Here is a 24,398-nt window from a genome sequence, read left to right as displayed (position 1 = left end):
CTGAACAAAAGTTTAACATTTAATTCAAAACTGAAGAAAAACCTAATATTTTAAATGTTGTAATGTAATTTAATAGTTTAAAATAATGTTTCAATATATATTTAAGAATTTTAAATGGTTTTTTTGTTTATGTTTTTAAATGTATAACATATTTCTTAATTTATTAATTCATGGGTTTGTTTTTGTGACTCTAGTTAGAAAACACTTTCCAATCAGTTATAACTTCCGATGGAACAAATACTTATTTCATTGCTTCATATGACACTATTACTTATCCTCAGTCTAATGATGGAACTGCAAAGGTAAGCAGTTCTTAGGTTGATTAAGCATAATTAGGTTAATTAGCAACCTAATATTTTTATAGCTTTATGTTACTTTTTTTACGTTAGACTACCTGGGGTTATTTGTTGCTTACTTTTTTGCTATCTTTAAAAATCTTTATTATTTTAGATTGGTTTTTATCAAAACTCAAATTTTCGAATTGTTCTCCCTGGGTCAGAAAATTTAAACTTTGTTCGAAATAATCTAAACTGTCAATCTAATGTTAATCTTCTTGGAGTGTATGTTGCCGGACTGACATCTTTAAGTGGTTATCAAGGTATCAATGATGCAGGTCAGGTTTTTTTCAGATATATATATATATATATATATATATATATATATATATATATATATATATATATATATATATATATATTTATGAATTTGAATTTGAATTTGTTTACTAAGAAATTACAAATTTATATTAAATATTAATTAGAATAAAAAATTTATCAATTTCTAATGAAGTAATACGATGCCAGGCACTACTATGCTGATAGCTTAAAGACATGCAACGTGTCCATTACATTTTCTTTTTCTGTCAATGTAATTTTTGAAAGAATTCATCGAGACTGCATAGGCTGCATTTGACGGAAGTGTGTTCCATGCATTTGCCACGTGGTTAGTTAAGAAATGCTTTCGTTCTTTGCAAATTTAAACTACTTACTTAGTCTATGTCATTTTGTATTGTTACTGTGTCTGCCTCACTCTTTATTACGCCTAATTTCTTGCTTTCATCACCATATATCTTAATTTGATGTGCTATAGATGACTTACGAATGTTTACATTCTCATTTTCAAAAAAAGATGTGCGCATACATTTAATTTGTAACTGGTATATAGCAATTAGTTTGCTGAGGTAATTACTTTCTTATCTGCTGGCTGGAGTGGTTGTGTATCAGACAGATTACTATATCAAAATGAACTTTTATCAGAAGCTTAAACCTAGTGGCTATATACTTGCTGACAGAGAGTGCTGGTTCATATTGCTTACTACTGTTACTCAATAACTATTTGTTTCTTTTATGTTAAATAATTTGACTGTGTCTTAAGGTTACCATATTTATTAATTTTTTGAATAAAGTTTTCCATACCAGCTTTAATTTACTACCATTAATTCACTACATTGAGGATTCAATATTAAAGATGCTATCGAAGCAGCATTACAAATCATAGCTTTTACATAAGAGTATAAGTATATGGAGGCAAAGTAATCTAGACAGCTTTCTAATGTTCGTATACATGTGAATAGAGGAATTTGATGTATAAAATGTTTCCCTTTGTTTATATGATTGTGTAGATCACTTAATTTATTAGTTAAACCATGGTTAGTATAATAATGCGTTTGTACATCTTAATATGGGTGTAGTTGATTAATGCAAATGTATATTATCAGGGTGGCTCACAAATTTTCATGTTCATTTTCCATGAACTTTCCCTGACTCTTATAAAAATTATCTAATTTTCCAATGAAATCAATCAAAATTTCTTGACTTTTGCAAAATTTATTTAATTCTCTGAATTTTGTAAGATGTTCAGCAAGCTGCTTTTCTATAAAGTAATTTGATGAGAAGCATTTTTTACAGATTAAGAATTTAAATATATTTAAAGGAGGGTAATAGTTTTAATTTGCCTTTTTTTTTTTTATTAAATAAATTTTTTATAATGGTACAATTTTCCAAAACTAGGTCCTTTGAATATGCTGTAAACTTTCCTAACATTTTCTGTTGATTTGTCACTACTAATGGTTACAATTAGCAAATTTTCAATAAAAAATATTTTTCATCACTTAAGATGTTATTTATAAAGTTTCAAAAGAATTTTAAAAAGCGAAGTTTAAAAAGCTTATATAAATTTTGTTGTTTATGTTTTACAAGACCAATCTGAATTCAAAGTTTGCAGAAAAACTTAAAGAAACTTAACGAAAAGAAATGTGAAAAACACTTGTTTATGTGTTTTTATATAATAAACTTATGAATGTATTCTTATAAAGTTTTAATGTTTTCTGCCAACAAGTATGCCCTTGCATGTTGTTTACAAAAAGATGTGATGTTGCACGGAAAGTCATCTATATTGTAGATAGTTAATGGGTCAAATCATTATATTTCAACCAATTTAAAGAAAACGTTGTGGGGCACCATCTCTGATTTTCCTGATTTTTACATATTATTATGTGCATCATGTAGATAGGTTAAATTTGAAATTTCTGACTTCCAAGTACAATGGTTCGGAAATTATAGCCATACAAAGATGACACAGTGGCCCCCCTCAATTTACAAATGGTCAAAACAGACCACTTTAGAGCTGTATAACTTTTTTCTCACTTTTAACAAGTGTCTCATTTTTTCTAGAACTATTTTCTGGATAGTTCTCTCTTTAAAAAAGTGGTTTTTATTAACTTGTGTTAAATTAGAAAAAAATTATGACCTCCTCAACTTTGAAAAAAATCATAAAATTGCTAAAATATGCCAAAATGAAACTAACTGTAGCATTATTCTGTTCATCCACAAGTCTTTACAGATAGCTTTTCTGATTAGCTACTACTGTCTGCAATAAACGGGCAAAATATAGGCAGCTTGTTGCAGTTTAGAATTTAAATATATCTAAAAGCAAAATGTCCACTCGCCTAAAAAGTCCAATTTTCAGCCATTTTGAGATGCTTGTAAATTTTTCTAACACTTTGTTTTGATCTAAGATTAACAGCATATAAGACCATTAGACCTAACTATTTGAAAATGCAAACATTATAAACTTGTCAAATCCACACCAAAAATGCCAGCATTTTTAAATAACCCTATTTTTCAATCATCAATGGTTGAATGTGTTACTAGAAACCAGTGCCCCTCTAATCTGCCAACTGGCTTTTGTGAAGGGTGCAACTAATTATAAGTCATTTCTCAATAAAAAGAAAGATAAGGTTAGCTGTCCTCTTCTTGATCTGGTCTTTATAGTAGATAGGGGCACAAATAAAGGGGGCAGTGACTTTTTAGAGGCCTTCATTATGGTTCAAATAAAGGTCTCTAAATTAATTTAAATGTTTAGGTACTTAATACCTAAATATCTAAATAAATTTCAAAATAAAACCATTATTTCTTTAAATTCTATTTTATTATAGGTAATCAGTGGTGTTTATGTGGTCTGGACCCCTCCCCCCCCCCCACTCACTCAGGTGAGGGAGGAGGGGTTTGGGGTGGCACCAATCAAATTCAACTAACTTTTAGTAATTTAATTAATTTTTGTTAATTCCTTTTTAAGACCATTAAGTTGTATATTTGCTGGAAAATCTCGCACACATTTTTGATAGTTACTATGAAAATTTGAATCTTATGGTAAAAGCATGAAAAAATGCAATAAAGATCTAATGGCCTTAACTGTATATTCATTAGAAAATGAATTATGTATGTTTCATTCTAGAAAATGAATGCTTATATCTTTGTAAGTTGGTTGCCCTTCTTCCCCCTTTGATTGGACTTTGAACAATCTAATTTATGATTACAGATCGTTACTCTCTATTGTTGGTTCGCTAGCCAGTTAGCTATCCACATGACAAGAGTTCATATGTTGTATGCTTTAAGCTTATGTAGGAACTGTTTGAGGGATACTTTGTTAAATGCCTTTGCTAAATCAGTATAGATGATGTCTATGGCATAACCTAGGGAAATTGCTTTTTTTAATGTCTCTTGTTTCTAATAAGTTAGTGGCTCAACCTCACTTCGGAAGAAAACTCTGCTGATCTTTAGTGATTAAGTTATTTTTGATTCAATGCTTTATTATTATATTGTGAACAAAACTCTTCATCAGTTTGCAAGAGACAGATGTGAGAGATACCAGCCAATAATTAGTTTTTTTCGTTTGCTCCTTTTTTTAAAAATTGGTGTGACATTTAACTCCATAATTTAGGTATTTAACTTTCAGCAAAAGACTTTAAGAATATCAGTGTTAGTGACGCAGCAAAAGCAGAGGAACAATTTATGTTTCAAAAATTATGTTTCAAAAGTGCTGGATTTGGGTAGCGCTTGGGTATTTGAGTTGTTTTAGTTAGTTGTGTTAGTTTTAGATTTTCATACAGATTTAATTTGCGAGCTCTTTTTTCTTTCTTTGGTATCGATACATCTAACTTTTTTTTTTAAACATCTTTGCTTCCAAAAAGGCTGCAAGCAACCACTAGTTAAAGTTGGAAGTTACTGGAAGAGAAAAGATGAAAATTGTAGAGCAAGATAACGGTTGACGGACGGCTTAAAGGATTGCAAATAATATGAACAAGCAAAGCAAAATGAAGGAAAAGAATTCCAAAGAACTGATGTTGGAGGAAAAAACTAGACGAATAAGAGTTTTTGGAGCACTTAGGAACAGTTACAGAGAATGGATGATACTTAATTGAATGACGAGTAACACGAGTATGAATTTTAGTAGATGGCGCGAGAGACGCTAGCTCATTAGAGCAGTGTCCATTATAGTATTTGAAGAAAGGAGAAAGAGAAGCAACATTACGGCAATGGTTGGAGGTTGGCTGCAAGAGCAGGTTCAACTATGCTACAATGCGTTTTTGCACCTTATCTAAAAGAGAAAGGGCATCATTAGAAGATCCACCCCAGATATCAGTCAAAATGCGGTAGTGGTGTAGTGGTAAAGCGCTCGCTTCAGAAGTGAGAGGTTCCAAGTTCGATCCCCACTACGTCCCTGGTAGTACCGCGCTCAACTTGTTTCTCCACGCAGCGGCCTTGTTCGTCGAGGTTCGTGTTTCGAAGTTATAGAGTTGAGAGAGGGTTATAACCACTATTGATTAGCCTCCTCATTTGTAGTGGTCTTCATGGCCTTGAGGAGGTGAATAACTGAAAAAAAAAAAAAAAAAAGATATGGCAACAGTATTCCATACACGGCCGGATTTGAGATTTATAGAGATAGAGAATAGAATCCAAAGTAAGGTAGCGTCGAGCTCGATAAAGAGATGCAACCTTAGCAGATTTTAATTTTGCAACTGATTTGATATATGGTTTTCAAGAAAGATCAGAAGTAAGAGTTAATCCTAGAAGATGAAGAGTAGATGACTCATCGAGTACATCACCGTTCATAAATATTGGAAGATCTAAATTATTGCGATAACGATTGGCTAAAAAAAAATTGAGTTTTACCTGTATTGAAGTTCACCAGCCACTGTGAGCCTCATGCTGTAACAATCAGAGAGTGTTGGTTTCTTATCATGACAAGAATAAATGGTAGTATCATCAACAAACAATGCCACCTTAGATATGAGAATATTTGAAAGATCATTAATGTAAATTAAAAAGAGTATAACCTCTCCACCTTTATCTAATGCACGATAAAACCTATCGGTTATTACTGTTAGCAAATCAGCTGTAGAACGAGAAGATCGAAATCCATACTGATGGTCAGAAAGTAAGTTATTAGATTCAAGATTAAAAATGTGGTTGATTGGTCCAACAAGTGATGCACTATTAGGTAGTAAATTGCCTTCAACTAAACAAGCTTTGTCTCGATTTTTTCACCAGCATGGGCAAGAAAAATGTACTATCCATGAAAGTGCTGTTTCTGTTGCATGAGAAGTTATGTTCTTTTGGGCCAAGGCAAGAATACCTGTCTGGGCCGAACACCATGTTATAAAGAAGATAGAAAAAATAGTCGACACTTACCAGAAGTTAAGAAAGAACAAGAAGCGTTTCACTGAAACTCAAAAACAAAGTGAGTCTCACTTTATGAATGAAATAGAAGAGTTTTTTGATATAGCTCATGAGAACGCAATGAATATCATGACGATTGAAGAGGACAAGGAGTTTCTAAGAATGCAAAGAACAGGAAGACAAGGATGGATGCTTGCAGTTGATATGAAATTGTTTAAAAAGGAGAAGACAATAGCAGAAAGAAAAGCACAAATTGAACAAAGTGCAGAAAGGGAAAAGATACAAAAAGAAAGTATTGAAAAACTCCTTCAATGTGTTTGCCAGACTTGGAAGATGACAATGTTGAAATCAACACTGAATCGGATGAATGCAAATTAAATGACAATTTTGAACCTAAAAGAAAGATGTCGAAGAGAAAAATGCCGAAGAAATCCAAAACCGCAACAATTATGTCACTAAAGCTTGCAGCTGCATTAGACCAAAGAAAAATGTCAGATCGAGAGGCAACTTTTACTATTGCTGCAACTGCCAAAAGTTAAGGACATAATGTTGAAGATTTATCCCTGTCGTTTAGTACCAGCCAGAATTAAAAACAGAAAAGAAGCAGCTGCCCATGTAAAAAGTGAATTTAATCCTGATATACTGCTAGTTGTACATTGGGACAGAAAATTACTACCAGACATTACAAGTTCGATTTCGGAAAAAGTTGATCGTTTAACAATTTTGGTAGCGGGAGTACATTAATCAAAAAATTATTAGAGAAAAATCTATTGCACTTAGCATACCGTCATCATATGCATGAAATTATTGTGTCAGATGTATTCAAGTGTCTTTTTGGCCCATCTAGTGGACCAGATATTTTGTTATTCAAATGGTTTAAAGACAACTGGAACTATATTGATCAAAATGAATTTGAATGTCTTGATGAAAATTTGTTCAGTGGTCCAAAAAATATTTATTTAAATGATCTCAAAGATGCTGCTGTTAGTTTTGCAAAAAATTGTTTACAAACTGTTAGCCAACTAAGAGATGATTATAGGGAATTTTTGGAACTGACAATAATGTTTCTTGCTGTTATCCCTCCTAGAAGACAACATTTCAATGTGCCAGGTGCATTTCCCCACGCACGGTGGATGGCTAAGGTCATCTACTGTATAAAAATGTACATGTTCCGAAAGCAATTCAAGTTTACTACAAAAGAAGAGAAATCCCTGTTGGAGTTCAATCTGTTTTCAACTCTTCTGTACATGTCTGCATGGTTTTCTAGTCCATTTGTTTCCAAAGCACCTGCTAATGATTTGAAGTTAGTAAAGAAATTTGAATCGTACAAAATAATTAACAAAAAGGTTAGTGAGAAGGCAACGGCTGCATTAAAACGCCATTTATGGTACTTGAGCAAAGAACTCATTGGATTAAGTTTCTTTTCAAGTAATGTATCACATGAAACAAAACAAAAAATGATTGAAAGATTGAATAACGAACCACAAGAAGACAACCTGAAAAGATTGGGAAATGTTAATGACATTCATTTGAAGTCGATTGAAGATTTTGTAACATCAAATCTGTTATCTGTATCTCAGCTAACTGGATCTTGACATTGATCCAGTTAGCTGAGACACAGATAACATTTACAAAAAGGCTAAAGCAAAGTGAATGGATTGAGAGTTGTTAATGACTGTGCTGAAAGAGGTGTTAATAACTGTGCTGAAAGAGGTGTAGCTTTAATCACACAGTATAATGAAATACTGACCAAGAACGAGGAGCAGAGAGAATTTCTTCTGCACATTGTGCAACAACACAGAGAACAATTCAAAATGGCAAAAAAATCGTTGCATTTTGAGGGACATCAGGAGAGTACTCCAATGAATAGACTTTCTTGGATTTAATATGTTTTAGTCATAGACTTTCAGTACTGTTATTAATTTCAAACTTGTTAATTAATATGATTAAATTAGTTTGATTAATATGTATTGTTAATGCAAAAATGTAGCCTTGCAGTGATATGATTTTTTCAAAAAAAGTTCATGAAACCAGTTTCCATGTAAAATTTCAAACTTATTGAGCTACCCCTAAATATCATTTTAAAAAGCTGAAAATTTTTATTTAGTTTTTTTATATTATTTGTAACAATACTAGAAGTTAAGACTTTCATATTTTAAAATTTTATTTTTATTAAGTAATTTCATTACTATATACAGTATATATATATATATATATATATATATATATATATATATATATATATATATATATATATATATATATATACAAACATTCATTTATGTATGTTTATATATAGTAGAAAATAAAACAACATATTTTCACAACTTTAAGTTTTATGCTGATGCAATTATCAGGTGAAAAAGCTGATGATTGCAACAGCATGATGTATTATAGCTCTAACTTAGTTCATCGAGGACTTTCTTGATAGTATATGCACAAAACACCATCACTACATACACACATATATATATATTTCTATTTTTAACTTATATATAGTTCCATTTAATATAATTCCATTTTTAACTTATGTTACACGAGCAACAACTTTATCAAATATTTGCCTATTTAAACTTTAAATTAAATTTTTAGCTATTTTGAATGAAAGCAGTGAGTTTGACCAAACGAGGGAGAACTTATAACTAAAAATACCACTTAACTTACGTTACACAGAAAACAAAGTAAAAAATAATTGTTTTAACTTTTAGGTCAGATTTCTGCAAATCAGTTAAGTATTGGAAAATTTCACAAGATATTGAGAGTTCTATACCAATTAAAAAAAATTTTTTTTTAATTCATCGAAGACTAAGTTTTTTTACGACCTAAAACAGTAGAGTTTCTCAAAAACAGGTATTTTCAGAAAACAGTTGTTTTCTGTTTTTCATTAAATTTACAACAAAGTAGTCCGATTTCTAGCATTATTTTATAATATAGTAAAATTTAAGGAACACAAGTGAATTCAGATATTCATTCAAAAAGGGTGATCAAATCTTTGTGAAAAAGTTTGTTGAAATTGAAAAATTAGTTCAACATCTGTGGATGTCAGTTTAATTTTAAGGAGAGCCTCATAATTTTTGCAAATTTTCTGTTCTTTTTGCTGTGTTCCAAAATAGCAAAAATTCCTGTTTAAACCATTTAATCTCATCATTGACTGTTGAAATGGGGGTAACTTTTTCCTTTCTCAGCAATTAATACAACTCTTCTTGAAGAGATATTGAAGCTAGACTAGTCTGATGACTTTCAGAATCACCAGAATCAGAAGTTTTTTCATCTCTTCGTAAACCAAAAATTCTTTTTTGGCAATTTTCCAGCAAAGTGTCTCTTAATGGAATATTTGTAGATTTCTTAGTGATCTTAATAAGTTCATCACATCGTTATTCCTCTTCATTCTTTATTATTACTTACATCATTATTTATCTTTTACTCACATTTGCTTTTTGAGATTTTCATTCAAACAAAAATTTTTCAACTCCTTCCCAATGTTGTTATTTAAATTTGAAAGTATCTTTTCTTCAGGCAAAGATTTTTTTAATCAGTGGATCAATCATTGTGGGGATAGAATTCCAACGAAGTCAAACGTCAAAATTCAATTTCAGCTCAAAATGCTTGAGTTACTTTTGACTGAAATATTTGATTTCTAATGGTCGAATTTCTGATATATTTGATAACATTTTGTGCATTTTCCAAAACAGAATGGAAATTGACTTCTAAGTAATCTACTTGCACAACCTCCATGTCATTATTTTCAAAATTGTCAATAAGCGAGTTAAACTCGGACTCTGATGATCTTCATCATCAGAGTCCGAGTTTAACTCGCTTAAAATAATTTGGTTGTTTTTCTTATACAAAGTGTCACTTACACCCAAGTGAATGCCATGATTAATGCAATGCTGCTTAATAATCTTGACAATTTTTATATATTTCTGATTGCTGCACCGTTTTGTGTTGATCCTACCAAATCTTTTTCAAATTCAATTGAAAAACTCTTCAAGTGATTTGATATTTTTTCAACCATTGCTTTGGCATTGCAGGAACCAAAGATGCGAACTAATCCCAATTTGTATGCTTTATTTTCTTCACTATAATGCAGATTTATTCCAAAGAAGCAGTGGCGGTGAACAGTTGTATACTGGTCAACATTTATACTGAATTTTCTTCCCTTTCCAATTTTTGCAACAATTTCTGAAGCCATTTAATTTTTCTTGTTATTAAAATCAGCATTGATAAGCTTCATTACCTCGCTCTCATTTTTGATATTCTTCTTTTTTGATTGCAAGTTGATATCCTTCTTTTTTGATTGCATTGGGAATGAACTGATTTCTGGTGATAGCTCTAATGGATATTCTGTCTGTGGCCACGTCAGAAAGTATTTCATTTAAGCTCTTACATTGAACAAAATTAAGCATTGTTTTAGGTTTCTTTTCTGCTACTTCTTGTCCATGCTTCGATTTTAAGTGAGCCTTTAAGCTTGTGGTAGATCCTCCAAAGCACTTAATGACATAATTGCAGCAATTGCAAACTCCTACTATATACTTAGTGACAGGATTTTTTTGTTTTGTTGCACACTCCCAAACAGATGACATCTCTATTGAATTAAGGTGTACATTATACATACATATATTATAAATATTCTTTATAATAAGAATAATATCTACTTTCTAGCAAAATATTGAAATAATTAATAACAAATTCAATTAGTTAAGCCAATGATAACAACAACTCAACCTTACTGTTATATTTTGTATTCTTATTTATATGAAAGAGAATCAGTATTATTATTTGTTTAATATTTATTTCTACATTATATTAACAAGTAATTATATTATATTAAAACTATGAGTAGTTTTTGTATCATTATTCCAACTTTGTTGAATATAGTGCTACAGCTTTTATCCCACTCGTGAGAGAATTCCTTGTGCTTAATGAATCTTTTAAGGGAATAGTTTTGCAATCATTATAGAGTTTTTCATATAATTCTCTAAAGGGAACTGCTTGTGTTGCAATCTTAATGATTATTCTAAATGAGTATTATTAGGAATTGGTTTGGTAACAATCATTACACTTGCTTCACAAAACAAATATTTTTAAGTTTAATTCATAGAGCACTACTTTGTTCCATATTAAAAATCCAGAAATCGTTCAAAGATCAAACTGTTCTTTTAAATTTTTAAATTTTTTTTTAGTTTTTAGTTAGAAAAAAATATTAAGATAAAAATCAATAACAGGAAAACAGATAGCAAAAAAACATCCTGTTTCCTGTTTTCGGATTTTGGCTAAAAATTAGTTGTTTTACAGTTTCTGTTAACAGCTGTTAACCCTATTGGTGATCTGATCAATAATAGGTGGATAAGACTGATACAGCATTTTATATATTTAAAATTAAACAGATCAATAGTTTTATATAGCTAAATGTTTTAATTAAAGAAATCTAATTTTGTTTAAAATTTTTTTTGCTTGTTAGAATCTTAAAAAAATTGTTTAAATTGATTTATGATAGTTTAATCAACTTCTACATAGTATAAATCTTAAATTTGTTTTAATTTTTTCAGGTGCATGTTGATTAATCAAAATTAAATGCAAACTATTTCCATAAAGTTTAAACACAAAGTGTGAAATCATCATACAAAATTAAAAATTTTATTTAAGAAAAACATAAAATCAGTTTGAGAATATTATAATATTAAATTTATATTATATTTTGATTAATATATTATTAAATAAAATAAATTGATAAATTAAATGAAGTTTTTGTTTGAGTTATCCTTATCATATTAAAGAGTTTTTTTTTCTTTCCAAAAAAAAATATATTTTTTTTTTTGTAAATGAAGCTTAGCAATCTATTTGCAGAATATAAAAAACCTTGTTTAATCAAAGATTTCTTTTATTTCTTTTATTTGTCTATGTTAACTATTATTTTAGAACAAATATTGATTATTTAATTAAGATATTTAAATTAGTTTAAAAATTACTTTTTTGATGAGAATTTGCAGAAAAAGCGTTTAAAAAACTACCAGTTTTTTTGACAATGTTTATTCCAAAATTTAAAGAAAAACAAAATTACATTAGCATTTTGTAGGTATCCTTAGGAGAAAGGCTTAGCATAGATCCAACTAAATTAATGCAAAAATCAATGGGAATTGAATCCTTTATTTCCTTGATTTTACTGAATGATGATTTGTATGCTTTTTACTTGATGGCTAACATTTTTACCTAAATATTAATGGGATTCAAGTCAGGTGATTGGGATGGTCACCTCAAAGCATGAGTTTTACTCTTCTTGAAGAATTCAGGATCATTATCCTGCTGGTATATCCATACATGAGACATTTTATCCTTTGCATGAGGTAACATAATGTTCCTACATATATATCTTTGTATATTTCTTGATCCATATTTCCAGTAATCCTAAAAGATAGATTAACAATATCCCAACAAAAACTTCTCAAAACAATTATGTTACATCCTCCATGTTTTATAGAAGGCAGCTAGTATTTAAGATCATATCTTATACCTAATGGATGTGGAACATACCTGATTCCATCTGACCTAAACAGCATAAACATGCTTTCATCACTAAAAAGAATCTTTGACCAATATTGACTAGTCCATTTTAGGTACTCCAATGCAAATTCTTTTAGGTGTTTCAATTTTTCAATGGAAATCAATTTCATTTTAGCTGAGTGTCTTCCAAATAAATTAGCATGACAATGTTTTGTAGTAGAAATACAACATTCCATAGAAATGTCTTATTTGTGCAGCTGTCAAATAGGGATTTTAAGCTTACTGACTCCTTAAAGCCTTATAAAACAAATTTTCATTTTAAGCTGATTTTATGATCATTCTTTTCAGTGGTGATAATATATATTTTTTAGATCCCATGATCTCAATAACTTATAAATAAAGCTTTTTAATAGTTTCCACAAAGTATTGGTTTACAATATCAATAAATTAACCATCTTATGGTAAAAATTTTAGTTTGTTTGCAAATTTTTAAACTCAAAAGTTGCTATTTTTTAAATCAATTTAAATACTTTAATTAAATAATTAATGTTTAAAAAAATAATAGTAAACCTAAAAACCTTTTGATTGGTACATTATGTTAGTTTTAGTGAATTATATGCTGAATTATTAGTAAAATTCAATTTCCACAATTTTTTGGACCCTGTTGTATATTTTTGAAAACCTCGTAATGATGATGATGGTGACAATAATGTTGATAATGATGGTTTTTGAAATATAATATATTGTATCATTATAAATGAAATATGTTAATTTACTTTAGGTGTCAGCAAAATCACTAGTTCTTGCTCATTTTGTCGAGGAGATAGTCTTGTACAATGTTGTAAGTGAAAAATGTTTTAAATAAATTTCATGAATATGAATAAAATGAATAAAGTTAAGTATGAATAAAATGAATAAAATTCTTTAGTTTTTTCCTCTTTTTATTGAGTTTTTCCCCTTTTATTTTATTTTGTTTGAGGATTACTACCCCAGTCTCTAAAAGAGATGATCCCTCTCCCTTATATGATGTAATATGTATTGGGTTTCATTATTTTATTTTTTAAGATTGATTTTTTTAAGTGCACTTAACCATGCAATTATTAAATGAATTAATTAAGAATAGGTATAATAAGTATAACAATAAGTGTACATAGACATATATTTATAATAAGTGACATATATATATATAATATATATATATATAATATATATAATAATATATATATAATTATATATATAATAAGTGTACATAGAAATATATATATAAAATAAGTGTCATATATATTATATATATATATATATAATATATGTAATATATATATATATATATATATAAATATATATATATATATATATATATATATATATATATATATATATATATATATATATATATATACATATATATATATATATATATACAGTGGTGGCCAAAAGTCTTGGAGCAAAACATTTAACAACCAAAAAAATTTATTTTTGATCTAAAGTATAAATTTTGAAAGTTTGATGGTTTTGTTTTTACATAGCAATATGTTTATAGTTACATATTTGTATATTGCGCAATTTGTTATCGTTTTTTATTATTCATAAGCAATTTATCAGCTATATTATGCCAGAACTTTCACCTAAAAAAAGAGGAATTATTGCTGCATTATATGAACAAGGTTTAGTTCAAAGAGAAATATCTGAAAAGCTTGGTTGTTCATTATCAACTGTAAATAGAACTTTAAAAAGACATAAAGAAGAGCCTCAATTAAATTTTACTTCAAAGATGAGATCAGGCAGGCCCAGAGCAACCACCTCAAGAACTGACAAACTTATTGGCCGGATCAGCCATGCAAATCCATGGCTATCTGCACACGAGATTTCAAAAGAAATTTTTATTGAGAAAAAAGTAAGTGACCGAACAGTTAGAAGAAGGCCTTTGGTTGATTTCAAAATGAAGGCATGCAAGCCAGCAAAAAAACCTTTTTTATCATTAAAAAACCTAAAAGATCGAAAAACATTTTGTCAGCGCTACAAAAATTGGATTGGAAAAAATTGGTCTAAAGTTCTTTTTTCTGATGAAACATGTATTAAACAATTTAATATTACAAACAACTTTGTAAGAAGACCAAAAAACTGTAGATATGCCAAAATATGCAGTTAGCAGTGTCAAGGCTCCTGTGTCTTGTATGGTTTGGGGTGCTATTTCTGCCAAAGGACGTGGGCCATTATGGATAATGCCCAAGAATATAATATAAGAATAAGATGTTATGAAGGAGAAGTTGCCACCTTTCATGCAGATCTTGAACTGCACTTATTTCCAACAGGATGGTGCACCATGCCACACAGCCAAAATTGTAAAGAAGTGGTTTGCTGATGAAGGAATTCAAACCCTTGAAAATTGGCCTGGGTCATCACCAGATCTTAATGTTATTGAAAATTGTGGGCATATTATGAAAATAAAAGTTGCTGCCAAAAAGCCTAGATCCTATAATGATTTAGTTGAAGCAATCAAATCAGTGTGGATCCATGAAATTACACCAGACTATTGTACAAAACTTGTTAACAGCATGCCAAAACGTATCCGAATGGTAATTGACAATAACTATCCTTCCATTAAATATTGAACTTTTATCATGTATGTGCATGTACCTATCATCTTTAAAATTGTTATAAACACTTATTTTATTGAAAAAAATAAAAAAATTTACTAATAAATTGTTTTTCACACAAATATATTGATTTCATAACATAAAATATGATGTTTCAGGACTTTTGGCCACCACTGTATATATATATATATATATATATATATATATATATATATATATATATATATATATATATATATATATATATATATATATATATATATATATATATATATATATATATATATATATATATATATATATGTATATATATATATATATATATATATATATATATATATATATATAATAAGTGTACATAGACATATATATATATAATAAGTGACATATATATAATATATATACACTGCCGCTCACGGAAGTTAGGACAGTGGAGATTTTTTTGAAAAAGCAAAATTAATATATAATTACGTTATAGAATTTTTAATTTTTAATTAATAAAAATTATATTTTTTATACATTTTCAATATAAAATATATTATTAGTCAGTTTTATGTAATAAAAATGTACAAAAACCATTATAATAATTAAATTTTTTTTTCGTCAAAAAAACCACCCTTTGATTTAATAACTGCTTTAACTATTCTCTGCATTCTTTCAATTAATTTTCTAATTGTTTCTTTTTGAATACTATTCCATTCCTGTTCTATAATGTTCGATAAATGAGATTTTGATGTTGGACATACAGTTCTAATTTTTCTATCCAGTTCATCCCATAGTAACTCAATGGGGTTGAGATCTGGGCTTTGGGCAGGCCAGGTCATTACACATAATACATTTTCAGCTTTTTTTGATTCTAAATAATTTCTGCATAATAATGCAGTATGTTTAGGGTCATTATCATGCATCAAAATAAAATTATCTCCGATTAATCTAAGTCCCGAAGGGATTGCACTTGTTTCCAGGATATCTCTATAATGTTCTGCTCTCATTATACCATTGATTTTATGCAAATATCCCATTGCATCCAGAGAGAAACAACCCCAAACTATCACAGAGTCTTCACCATGTTTTACTGTTGGAACCAGACATTGAGTTAGCATTTTTTCTTCAGCAGATCTTCTAACGTAAACTCTTTGCTTATTTCCGAAAACTTCAAATTTTGACTCATCGGTCCAGAGTACTTGTTTCCATTCATCCATCGTCCAATTTTTGTGGAGCTGTGCCCAACGGAATCTCTTCTGTCGATTAACTTTTCGTAGATATGGTTTTCGGATAGCAACACAACCATGCAAATTAGCTTTTTGCAATCTTCGTTTGATTGTACTGACAGAAACTTTTTTTTCTCGATCACAGTTGAAAATAGCTGTTATTTGTGGAGCAGTTAACATTCGATTATGCTTACTGATGATTTTTATACGTCGGTCATCAGTTTTTGTTGTTATGCGAGAAGGACCTGGACGATTTCTGTCTTCCAAACTTCCAGATTTTCGATATCGACGAATCGCATAGCTAACTGTTGATTTACTCAGTTTTAATTTTTCAGCTATTTTCCTGACTGTATAGCCTTCTTGAAGCAAAGTGAGTATTGCTGTCCTTTTTTCAACACTTATTGGCTTACCTTTAGGCATATTTTTTTCAATATTTTGAATTTACACTAAAAAAATAATTTTTAATTTTACCTTTGACCTTCTGCACTTAAAATTTTTAAAACACTAACACAAAATACACAAAATATCTGCAAAAACACAATAGACAATAGAAATACTTAATAAATGACAAACTTAAAAGATTTGAGTTGATAATGTAAAATATAGATTCATACGTGACCTTTAATATGTTTCTGCGTTCTCTGTTTATTTATTTAAAATGATAAGACTTTTACTTGTGAGTACAATTTATGTTATTTTAAATGTTAGTTATTTTAATATATTTACATTAAAATAACTTAATTTAGAATTTTTTTGATACAAATTTTTTTTAACTTGATTTATTTTTATATAAACATAAATTTTACTAATATAAGTAAATAATTTTATAACGTAATTACATTTTGATATCGTTCTTTTGAAAAAATATTTTTTGTCCTAACTTCTCTGAGCAGCAGTGTATATATATATATATATATATATATATATATATATATATATCTATATATGTATATATATTTATATATATATGTATATATATATATATATATATATATCTTAATATATATAAAGGGCAATGTGTGTGTGTTTGTTTGTTTGTTCTCTATAGAAATCCGAACCGCCGGACCGATCTCGATGAAATTTGGCATGGTGGTAGTCCTCGAGGAGAAGAAGGTTCTTAGCTGGGTTTTGACCCCGTACCCCGACCCCCGGGGTCAAGAGGGCCCAAAAATGGACCCCGCTGACCCAAGGGTAACGGGGGACCATTTTTTGACCCATTTTTTGGCCCATTTTTGTGTACAGATATCAGGTAAGCCAGTTTAAATATTGGCCCGGGCATTGCCGGGTAACTCCAGCTATATATATAAAGGGCAATGTGTGTTTGTGTGTGTGTTTGTTTGTTTGTTCTCTATAGAAATCCAAACCGCCGGACCGATCTCGATGAAATTTGGCATGGGGGTGGTCCTCAAGGGGGAGAAGGTTCTTAGCTGGGTTTTGACCCCGTACCCCGATCCCCGGGGTCAAGGGGGCCCAAAAATGGGCCCCCTGACCCCGGGGTCGAGGGGGACCATTTTTGGGCCCATTTTTGAACCCATTTTTGTGTACAGATATCAGGTAAGCCAGTTTAAACATTGGCTCAGGCAACGCCGGGTGACTCCAGCTAGTAATAATATATAAATATATATATAAAAAATATATATAATATATATATATATATATATATATATATATATATATATATATATATATATATGAATATATATATATATATACAATATATATATATAATAATATATATATAATAAGTGTACATAGACATATATATGTATATATAATAAGTGACATATATATAATATATATATATATATATATATATAATAATATAAATTTATATATTATATAAGTAATATATATATATATATATATATAATATATATATATATAATATATATATATATATATATATATATATATATATATATATAATAAGTGTACATAGACATATATATATAATAAGTGACATATATATATAACTAGCATGAGTTACCCGGCGTTGCCCGGGCCAATATTTAAACTGGCTTACCTGATATCTGTACACAAAAATGGGCCCAAAAAATGGTCCCCTCTGATCCCGGGGTCAGGGGGGCCCATTTTTGGGCCCCCTTGACCCCGGGGGTTGGGTACGGGGTCAAAACCCAGCTAAGAACCTTCTCCTCCTCGAGGACTACCCCCATGCCAAATTTCATCGAGATCGGTCGGGCGGTTTGGATTTCTATACAGAACAAACAAACAAACACACACACACACATTGCCCTTTATATATATAGAAGAGAAGACAAACAAACAAACACACACAAACACACATTGCCCTTTATATATATAGCTGGAGTTACCCGGCGTTGTCCGGGCCAATATTTAAACTGGCTTACCTGATATCTGTACACAAAAATGGGCCCAAAAATGGGCCTAAAAAATCGGCCCCAAAAATGGTCCCCCCTGACCCCGGGTCAGGGGGGCCCATTTTTGGGCCCCCTTGACCCCGGGGATCGGGGTACGGGGTCAAAACCCAGCTAAGAACCTTCTCCCCCTCGAGGACTACCCCCATGCCAAATTTCATCGAGATCGGTCCGGCGGTTTGGATTTCTATAGAGAACAAACAAACAAACACACACAAACACACATTGCCCTTTATATATATAGCTGGAGTTACCCGGCGTTGCCCGGGCCAATATTTAAACTGGCTTACCTGATATCTGTACACAAAAATGGGCCCAAAAACGGGCCTAAAAAATCGGCCCAAAAAATGGTCCCCCCTAACCCCGGGGTCAGGGGGCCCCATTTTTGGGCCCCCTTGACCCCGGGGATCGGGGTACGGGGTCAAAACCCAGCTAAGAACCTTCTCCCCCTCGAGGACTACCCCCATGCCAAATTTCATCGAGATCGGTCCGGCGGTTTGGATTTCTATAGAGAACAAACAAACAAACAAACACACACACACACATTGCCCTTTATATATATAGAAGATATATATATATATATAAAATATATATAATATATATATATATATATAAATATATATATATAATATATATATATATATATAAATATATATATAAAATATATATAATATATATATATATATATAAATATATATATATATATATATAATATATATATATATATAATAATATAAATATATATAATAAGTGTACATAGACATACATACATAATAAGTGACATATATAATATATATATATATATATATATATATAATATATATATATATATATATATATATATATATATATATATATATATATATATAATATATATATATATATGTATATATAATATATATATATATATATATAATAATGTATATATAATAAGTGTACATAGACATATATATATATATAAAATATGTGACATATATATATAATATATATATATATATATATATATATATATATATATATATATATATATATATATATATATATATATATATATATATGTCACTTATTATATATATATGTCTATGTACAATTATTATATATGTATATATTATATATATATATATATATATATTATAAATGTCAACATTAAGTATATATATATATATACTTAATGTTGACATACTTTAAGAAGATATCAAGTTAGGAAAAGATTTTACGGTGATCCTAAATAAGTTAAAAATTTAATTAGCCTTGAAAAAGAAATTTAAAAAGCATGTACTTTATAAAATTTTTGGCACTATCTTTTCAAATTTAAAACAAAGAGGTTCATCAGCCACTGAGAGCCCATGCTGTAGCAGAAGTGAGATCCTTTTCAAACTCAAATGCCTTTTCCAAACAATCAGAGAGTGTTGGTTTCTTATCAAGACAAGAATAAATGGCAGTATCATCAACCAACAATACCACCTTAGATTGTTAATGTAAATTTAAAAAAGTATAAGGCCAAAGGAAGAACCTTGAGGAACCCCTGAAGTTACAGGTAATAAAGAAGTGTGCTATCCATTAAGGACAACTTTTATACTATGATTAGAAAAGAAAGGACTCAATAGTCTTAAAGATGAAGAAGAGAGTTTATGGAGAAGACCAGCATGTCAAACTTTATTAAAGGCTTTAAAAATGCTGAGAACAATAGCCTAAACCTCTCCACATCTATATAAAACCTATCGTTATTACCGTTAACAATTCAGTAGTAAAACAAGAAGATCCAAATCTATATTGATGATCACAAACTAACTTATTAGATTCAAGATGAGAGATTAAATGTTTGTTAATTAAAAACTCAAAAACTATGCTTATAATAGGAAGAATACTAATGGGATGGTAGTAAAACGAGTCAGATCGCTCTCCAGAGTTTTTGAAAATAGGGATAACGAAGGCCGCTTTCCAGCAGACTGGAAAACAAAACTCTGATAAGTACTTGTTAAATATTTTAAATAGTTAACTTGTTAAATTCTCCAGAAATCTCAGAAGTTCTCTGGAGCCTAAATTTTGAGATAAAGAATGAGATTTTGTGACTTAAGAAACCTGAGCACATAAGCAAATTTTTAAAATGACTTCTAGCAATAGCAAGTGGCGTCTGTTTTCTGGAGAATTATTTTGGCGATAGATATGGAATGTTTATGATTTATGAGTAATGGTTACGATTTGAGATTGCAGCAGCAAAAGGACTAGCAAATGTTCATTAAAATTTGGATTACGAAGTTTACTGAAAGGTGAAGTTGACTTCAGCTTCGACTTTGGTGCCGAATTTGAAATAGAAATTCGGCTTTCAGTTAAATTCACTAACAATTGCAAAATTTCAATTTACTTTCAGTTAAATTCAAAAGTTTTTTTTTTTTTAATTAAAATGGAATAATAATTATAAATTATAAATGTTTCATAAATAGTTTATTTTTCTATGCAATGGCCATGTTCGTCAAGATTCATGTGTGAAGATTATAGAGTTTAGAAAGGGTTGTAATTACCATTAAAAAAAGCAGCGTCCTTTACTAAATGAACCTCTTGGCCATAGCAACATGAATTCAGTAAAAGAAAAGGATAACATCTTGAAAATAGATTTGTCTTACAGAGTCAATAACTGAAAAGTTATCTTTAAGCACTATTTTACGCTTGTCTACTCATAACTTATTAAATCTTATTGCTTTTAAAATGATCTTTTTCCTTTATTAAATCGAAGTTTTGCAATTAACGTTGTTAATGCCCTTTTATTCATGTTCACTCAAAAACATTAAAAATTGTAAATTTCAAAACTTACAATCTCATTTTTACTGCATTTTTCTTCTTCTACAAAAATTGTTTTTTTTTGTAAGCATATATTTTTTAATAAATAAAAAATTACTTTGTTTCACCAAGGTTTTGTCATGTTTTGAAATATGGTTATTTATAAGCTAAAAATAATATCTTTAATTTATAAATAACAATTATTTCAAAAATTTACTTTTGTTACTTTTGTAAAACTTATAAAACACATAATGCCTATAATTTTTTTTCAGTCTATGCCTATAATTTTTTTTCATTTTGGTGCAGGCATTTGGTCTAAATTAATCTTTTGATTAAATTTGGGTCTTGAAAGGTGACTTCACCAGTCTTTACAGCAGCACAATGAATTACATAATTAGCACTATTGTCAGCAGGTAGACGAAAGATTTCTACCTAAGGGCCATCACGAAGAAAATTACAGTAAGAGTCCCAATCAGCTTTTTAGTAGTTGTAAAAGGTACGATAATAAGGAATTCTGATGATGAAAAAGAATGAGATAATAGTTTTAAAGAGATCAAACTGTAGTCATGTGGAGAAACTAAGCACTGAGTAGGGTCAGAAACAAGACACAAGTTGAGTATAGAAGGTAAATGATTGGAATTGTCTGGATTGACTGGATTGTCTGGAGTGACTAAATTGATTAAGTTGTCTGGATTGACTGGAAAGCAAGTTTGAAAGTTGACGACTTGTGTAAGAGATTGAGAAAGGCAAAAGTTGTGGACCTTAACACCTGCAAAGTCACTGACACTAGAATCAAGCCATTCAGTGTGATAAGGATTAAAGTTACCAACAACAAAGATATTGGCTGAATTTTAAAGAAAAAGAGCTTAGATAATTTGATTACAAATAACATTGAAAAGAATGCAGTCTTGAGATGAAGGAGAGCAATATAGAACAAGGAGAAAGGTGATAGAGTGAAGTGGTGCTAAACAAAAGCACTTAAAAGAATAGTCTGTGGATTCAAATGTAGTTTTGCAATAAATGGGTGAATTCTTACCAATGCAAATCTCCACACCAAGCATTTGACTATTGGAGTCTCTACAAATAACCATCAACACTAAGATAACAAGATAAGACAGCTGAACTCAAGTTAGTCTCACAAAATTATAAATTTAGAGAACTTGGTGATGACAAAAGTTTGTTGAGTTTTATAGTTTTTTGTACTATATTTTTAAATTTTTCAAAGAACTTGACTTGAAGCAGAGATAGTATTCAGTACACTATTTAACAGCCCAAGCAATTGCCTCATTACTATTAATAAACCCTAAGCTGTAACAGAGGACTCCAATGTGACTTTGACAATGCACACTAAAAGTACAAACACGGACACCATCCATGCGCAATATGGCACTATTATTACTTTGTTATTTTACAGCGGTTGATGTAATCAGCCTCTCTCAGGTGCTACCACAGAGTTTGGGAAACCTGACCACCAGCCAGCCTCGGAACTGTAAAACTAAGTTTTAGAGCTGTACCCTCATTAGGAGATAATAGAATGAGTTGTCTAGTCATAAAAACAGAGACACAAGAAAAACCAATGCAATGAGTCAAGAAGGTTCAGCCTTTAATATCGTGAACTGGAAACAAGATATTATAAATACATCTATGCTAGCCTAATAGATGAAGAAAGAGTGCAAAGCTGGTCAACAGATATTATTATTATGACACCATTTTTAGCCTTTATTTAACCAAGACACCAAGGCAGGGAGTGAGTTAAGTCAGACTTGGCATCTCTTATCTTTTGCCTTAGAAAGTGTATCCTTCAAAGCAGCAGGACATGAAACAGGTTGCACTGGGTTATATGTTACTAGTAGCAGGATAACCTAGCCTGACTGATGATGATGATGATGATGATAATGATGATGATGATGATGATGATGATGATGATGATGATGATGATCATGATGATGATCATAATGATGATGATGATGATGATGATGATGATGATGATGATGATGATGATGATGATGATGATGATGATGATGATGATGATGATGATGATGATGATGATGATGATGATGATGGTGATGATGATGATGATGATGATGATGATGATGATGATGATGATGATGATGATGATGATGATGTTGATGGTGGTATATATACATATATACATATATATAAATATATAAATGTATATTTATACATATATATATATATATATGTGCATATATATGTGTGTGCGCTGAATTTCACTACAATATAAGTTATTAGCTCTATTTTAAATAATAGTGAACTAAGACAATGTTTTATCATTCCATTGATTTATTCTTGTTTTTTACAAGTATAACTTTGATTTTTAGTTCAACCAAATACTTTGCAAGTATCACCAAGCTTTACATATACAAATATAGCATCATCAGGAGTTGCAGCTACTAGATTAGCATGGTCATTGTTAACATTATCATCTTCTACTCCATTTGTTTCTGCTTCTTCTATTGTTACCACTCGTTCAATTAGTTCTCTTTCTACTGCTATTGGTTCTGCAATCAACTCTAGTACTTATAATATTTCTACTGCTGTCACCTTTACTCAAACAGAACCTGTTTCTGGTCCAATAACTCAATCTGATGTTATGATTACTTCTTCTACCTCATCCGCATTTGTTAGTGCTTTTCCGATAGGTACTAGTTTCAGTACTCTTCCTATATCTGCTTCTACTGCAATTCCTTCTGTTGCTACTGCTGCTGTTTCTACCCAATCTGGATTGTCATCTATACCTTCAAGTACTATTGTTGCAACAACACCTATTTCTTCAACAAGTTCAGGTACTTTTTATTGAAATAAACTTTAATGAACAAATAATCTGATGATATATGTATTTTTAAATCTTTTATTTTTAGGAGGTTGTTTGTTTAATAATGGTGGTTGTAGTGATATTTGTAATCTTTTAAATAACAATGTAGTGTAAGTTGT

The 24,398-nt window shown here is 29.9% G+C and overlaps 1 protein-coding gene across 1 annotated transcript in view; it reads left to right on the top strand.

Moving 5' to 3' along the window:
• LOC100210520 (uncharacterized) overlaps positions 1 to 24,398 on the top strand; it is a 134,719-nt gene that overhangs the window by 14,911 nt on the left and 95,410 nt on the right. Inside the window, exons 3-7 of the mRNA XM_065807946.1 lie at positions 195 to 302; positions 451 to 613; positions 13,243 to 13,302; positions 23,786 to 24,250; positions 24,326 to 24,389. Of these exons, the coding sequence (XP_065664018.1) occupies positions 195 to 302; positions 451 to 613; positions 13,243 to 13,302; positions 23,786 to 24,250; positions 24,326 to 24,389 (860 nt within the window). The remainder of the gene's footprint in view (positions 1 to 194; positions 303 to 450; positions 614 to 13,242; positions 13,303 to 23,785; positions 24,251 to 24,325; positions 24,390 to 24,398) is intronic.

The sequence above is a fragment of the Hydra vulgaris genome, chromosome 10, assembly GCF_038396675.1.
Source record: "Hydra vulgaris chromosome 10, alternate assembly HydraT2T_AEP".
Taxonomy (NCBI): domain Eukaryota; kingdom Metazoa; phylum Cnidaria; class Hydrozoa; order Anthoathecata; family Hydridae; genus Hydra; species Hydra vulgaris.
This window is presented reverse-complemented; position numbering and strand designations above follow the sequence as displayed.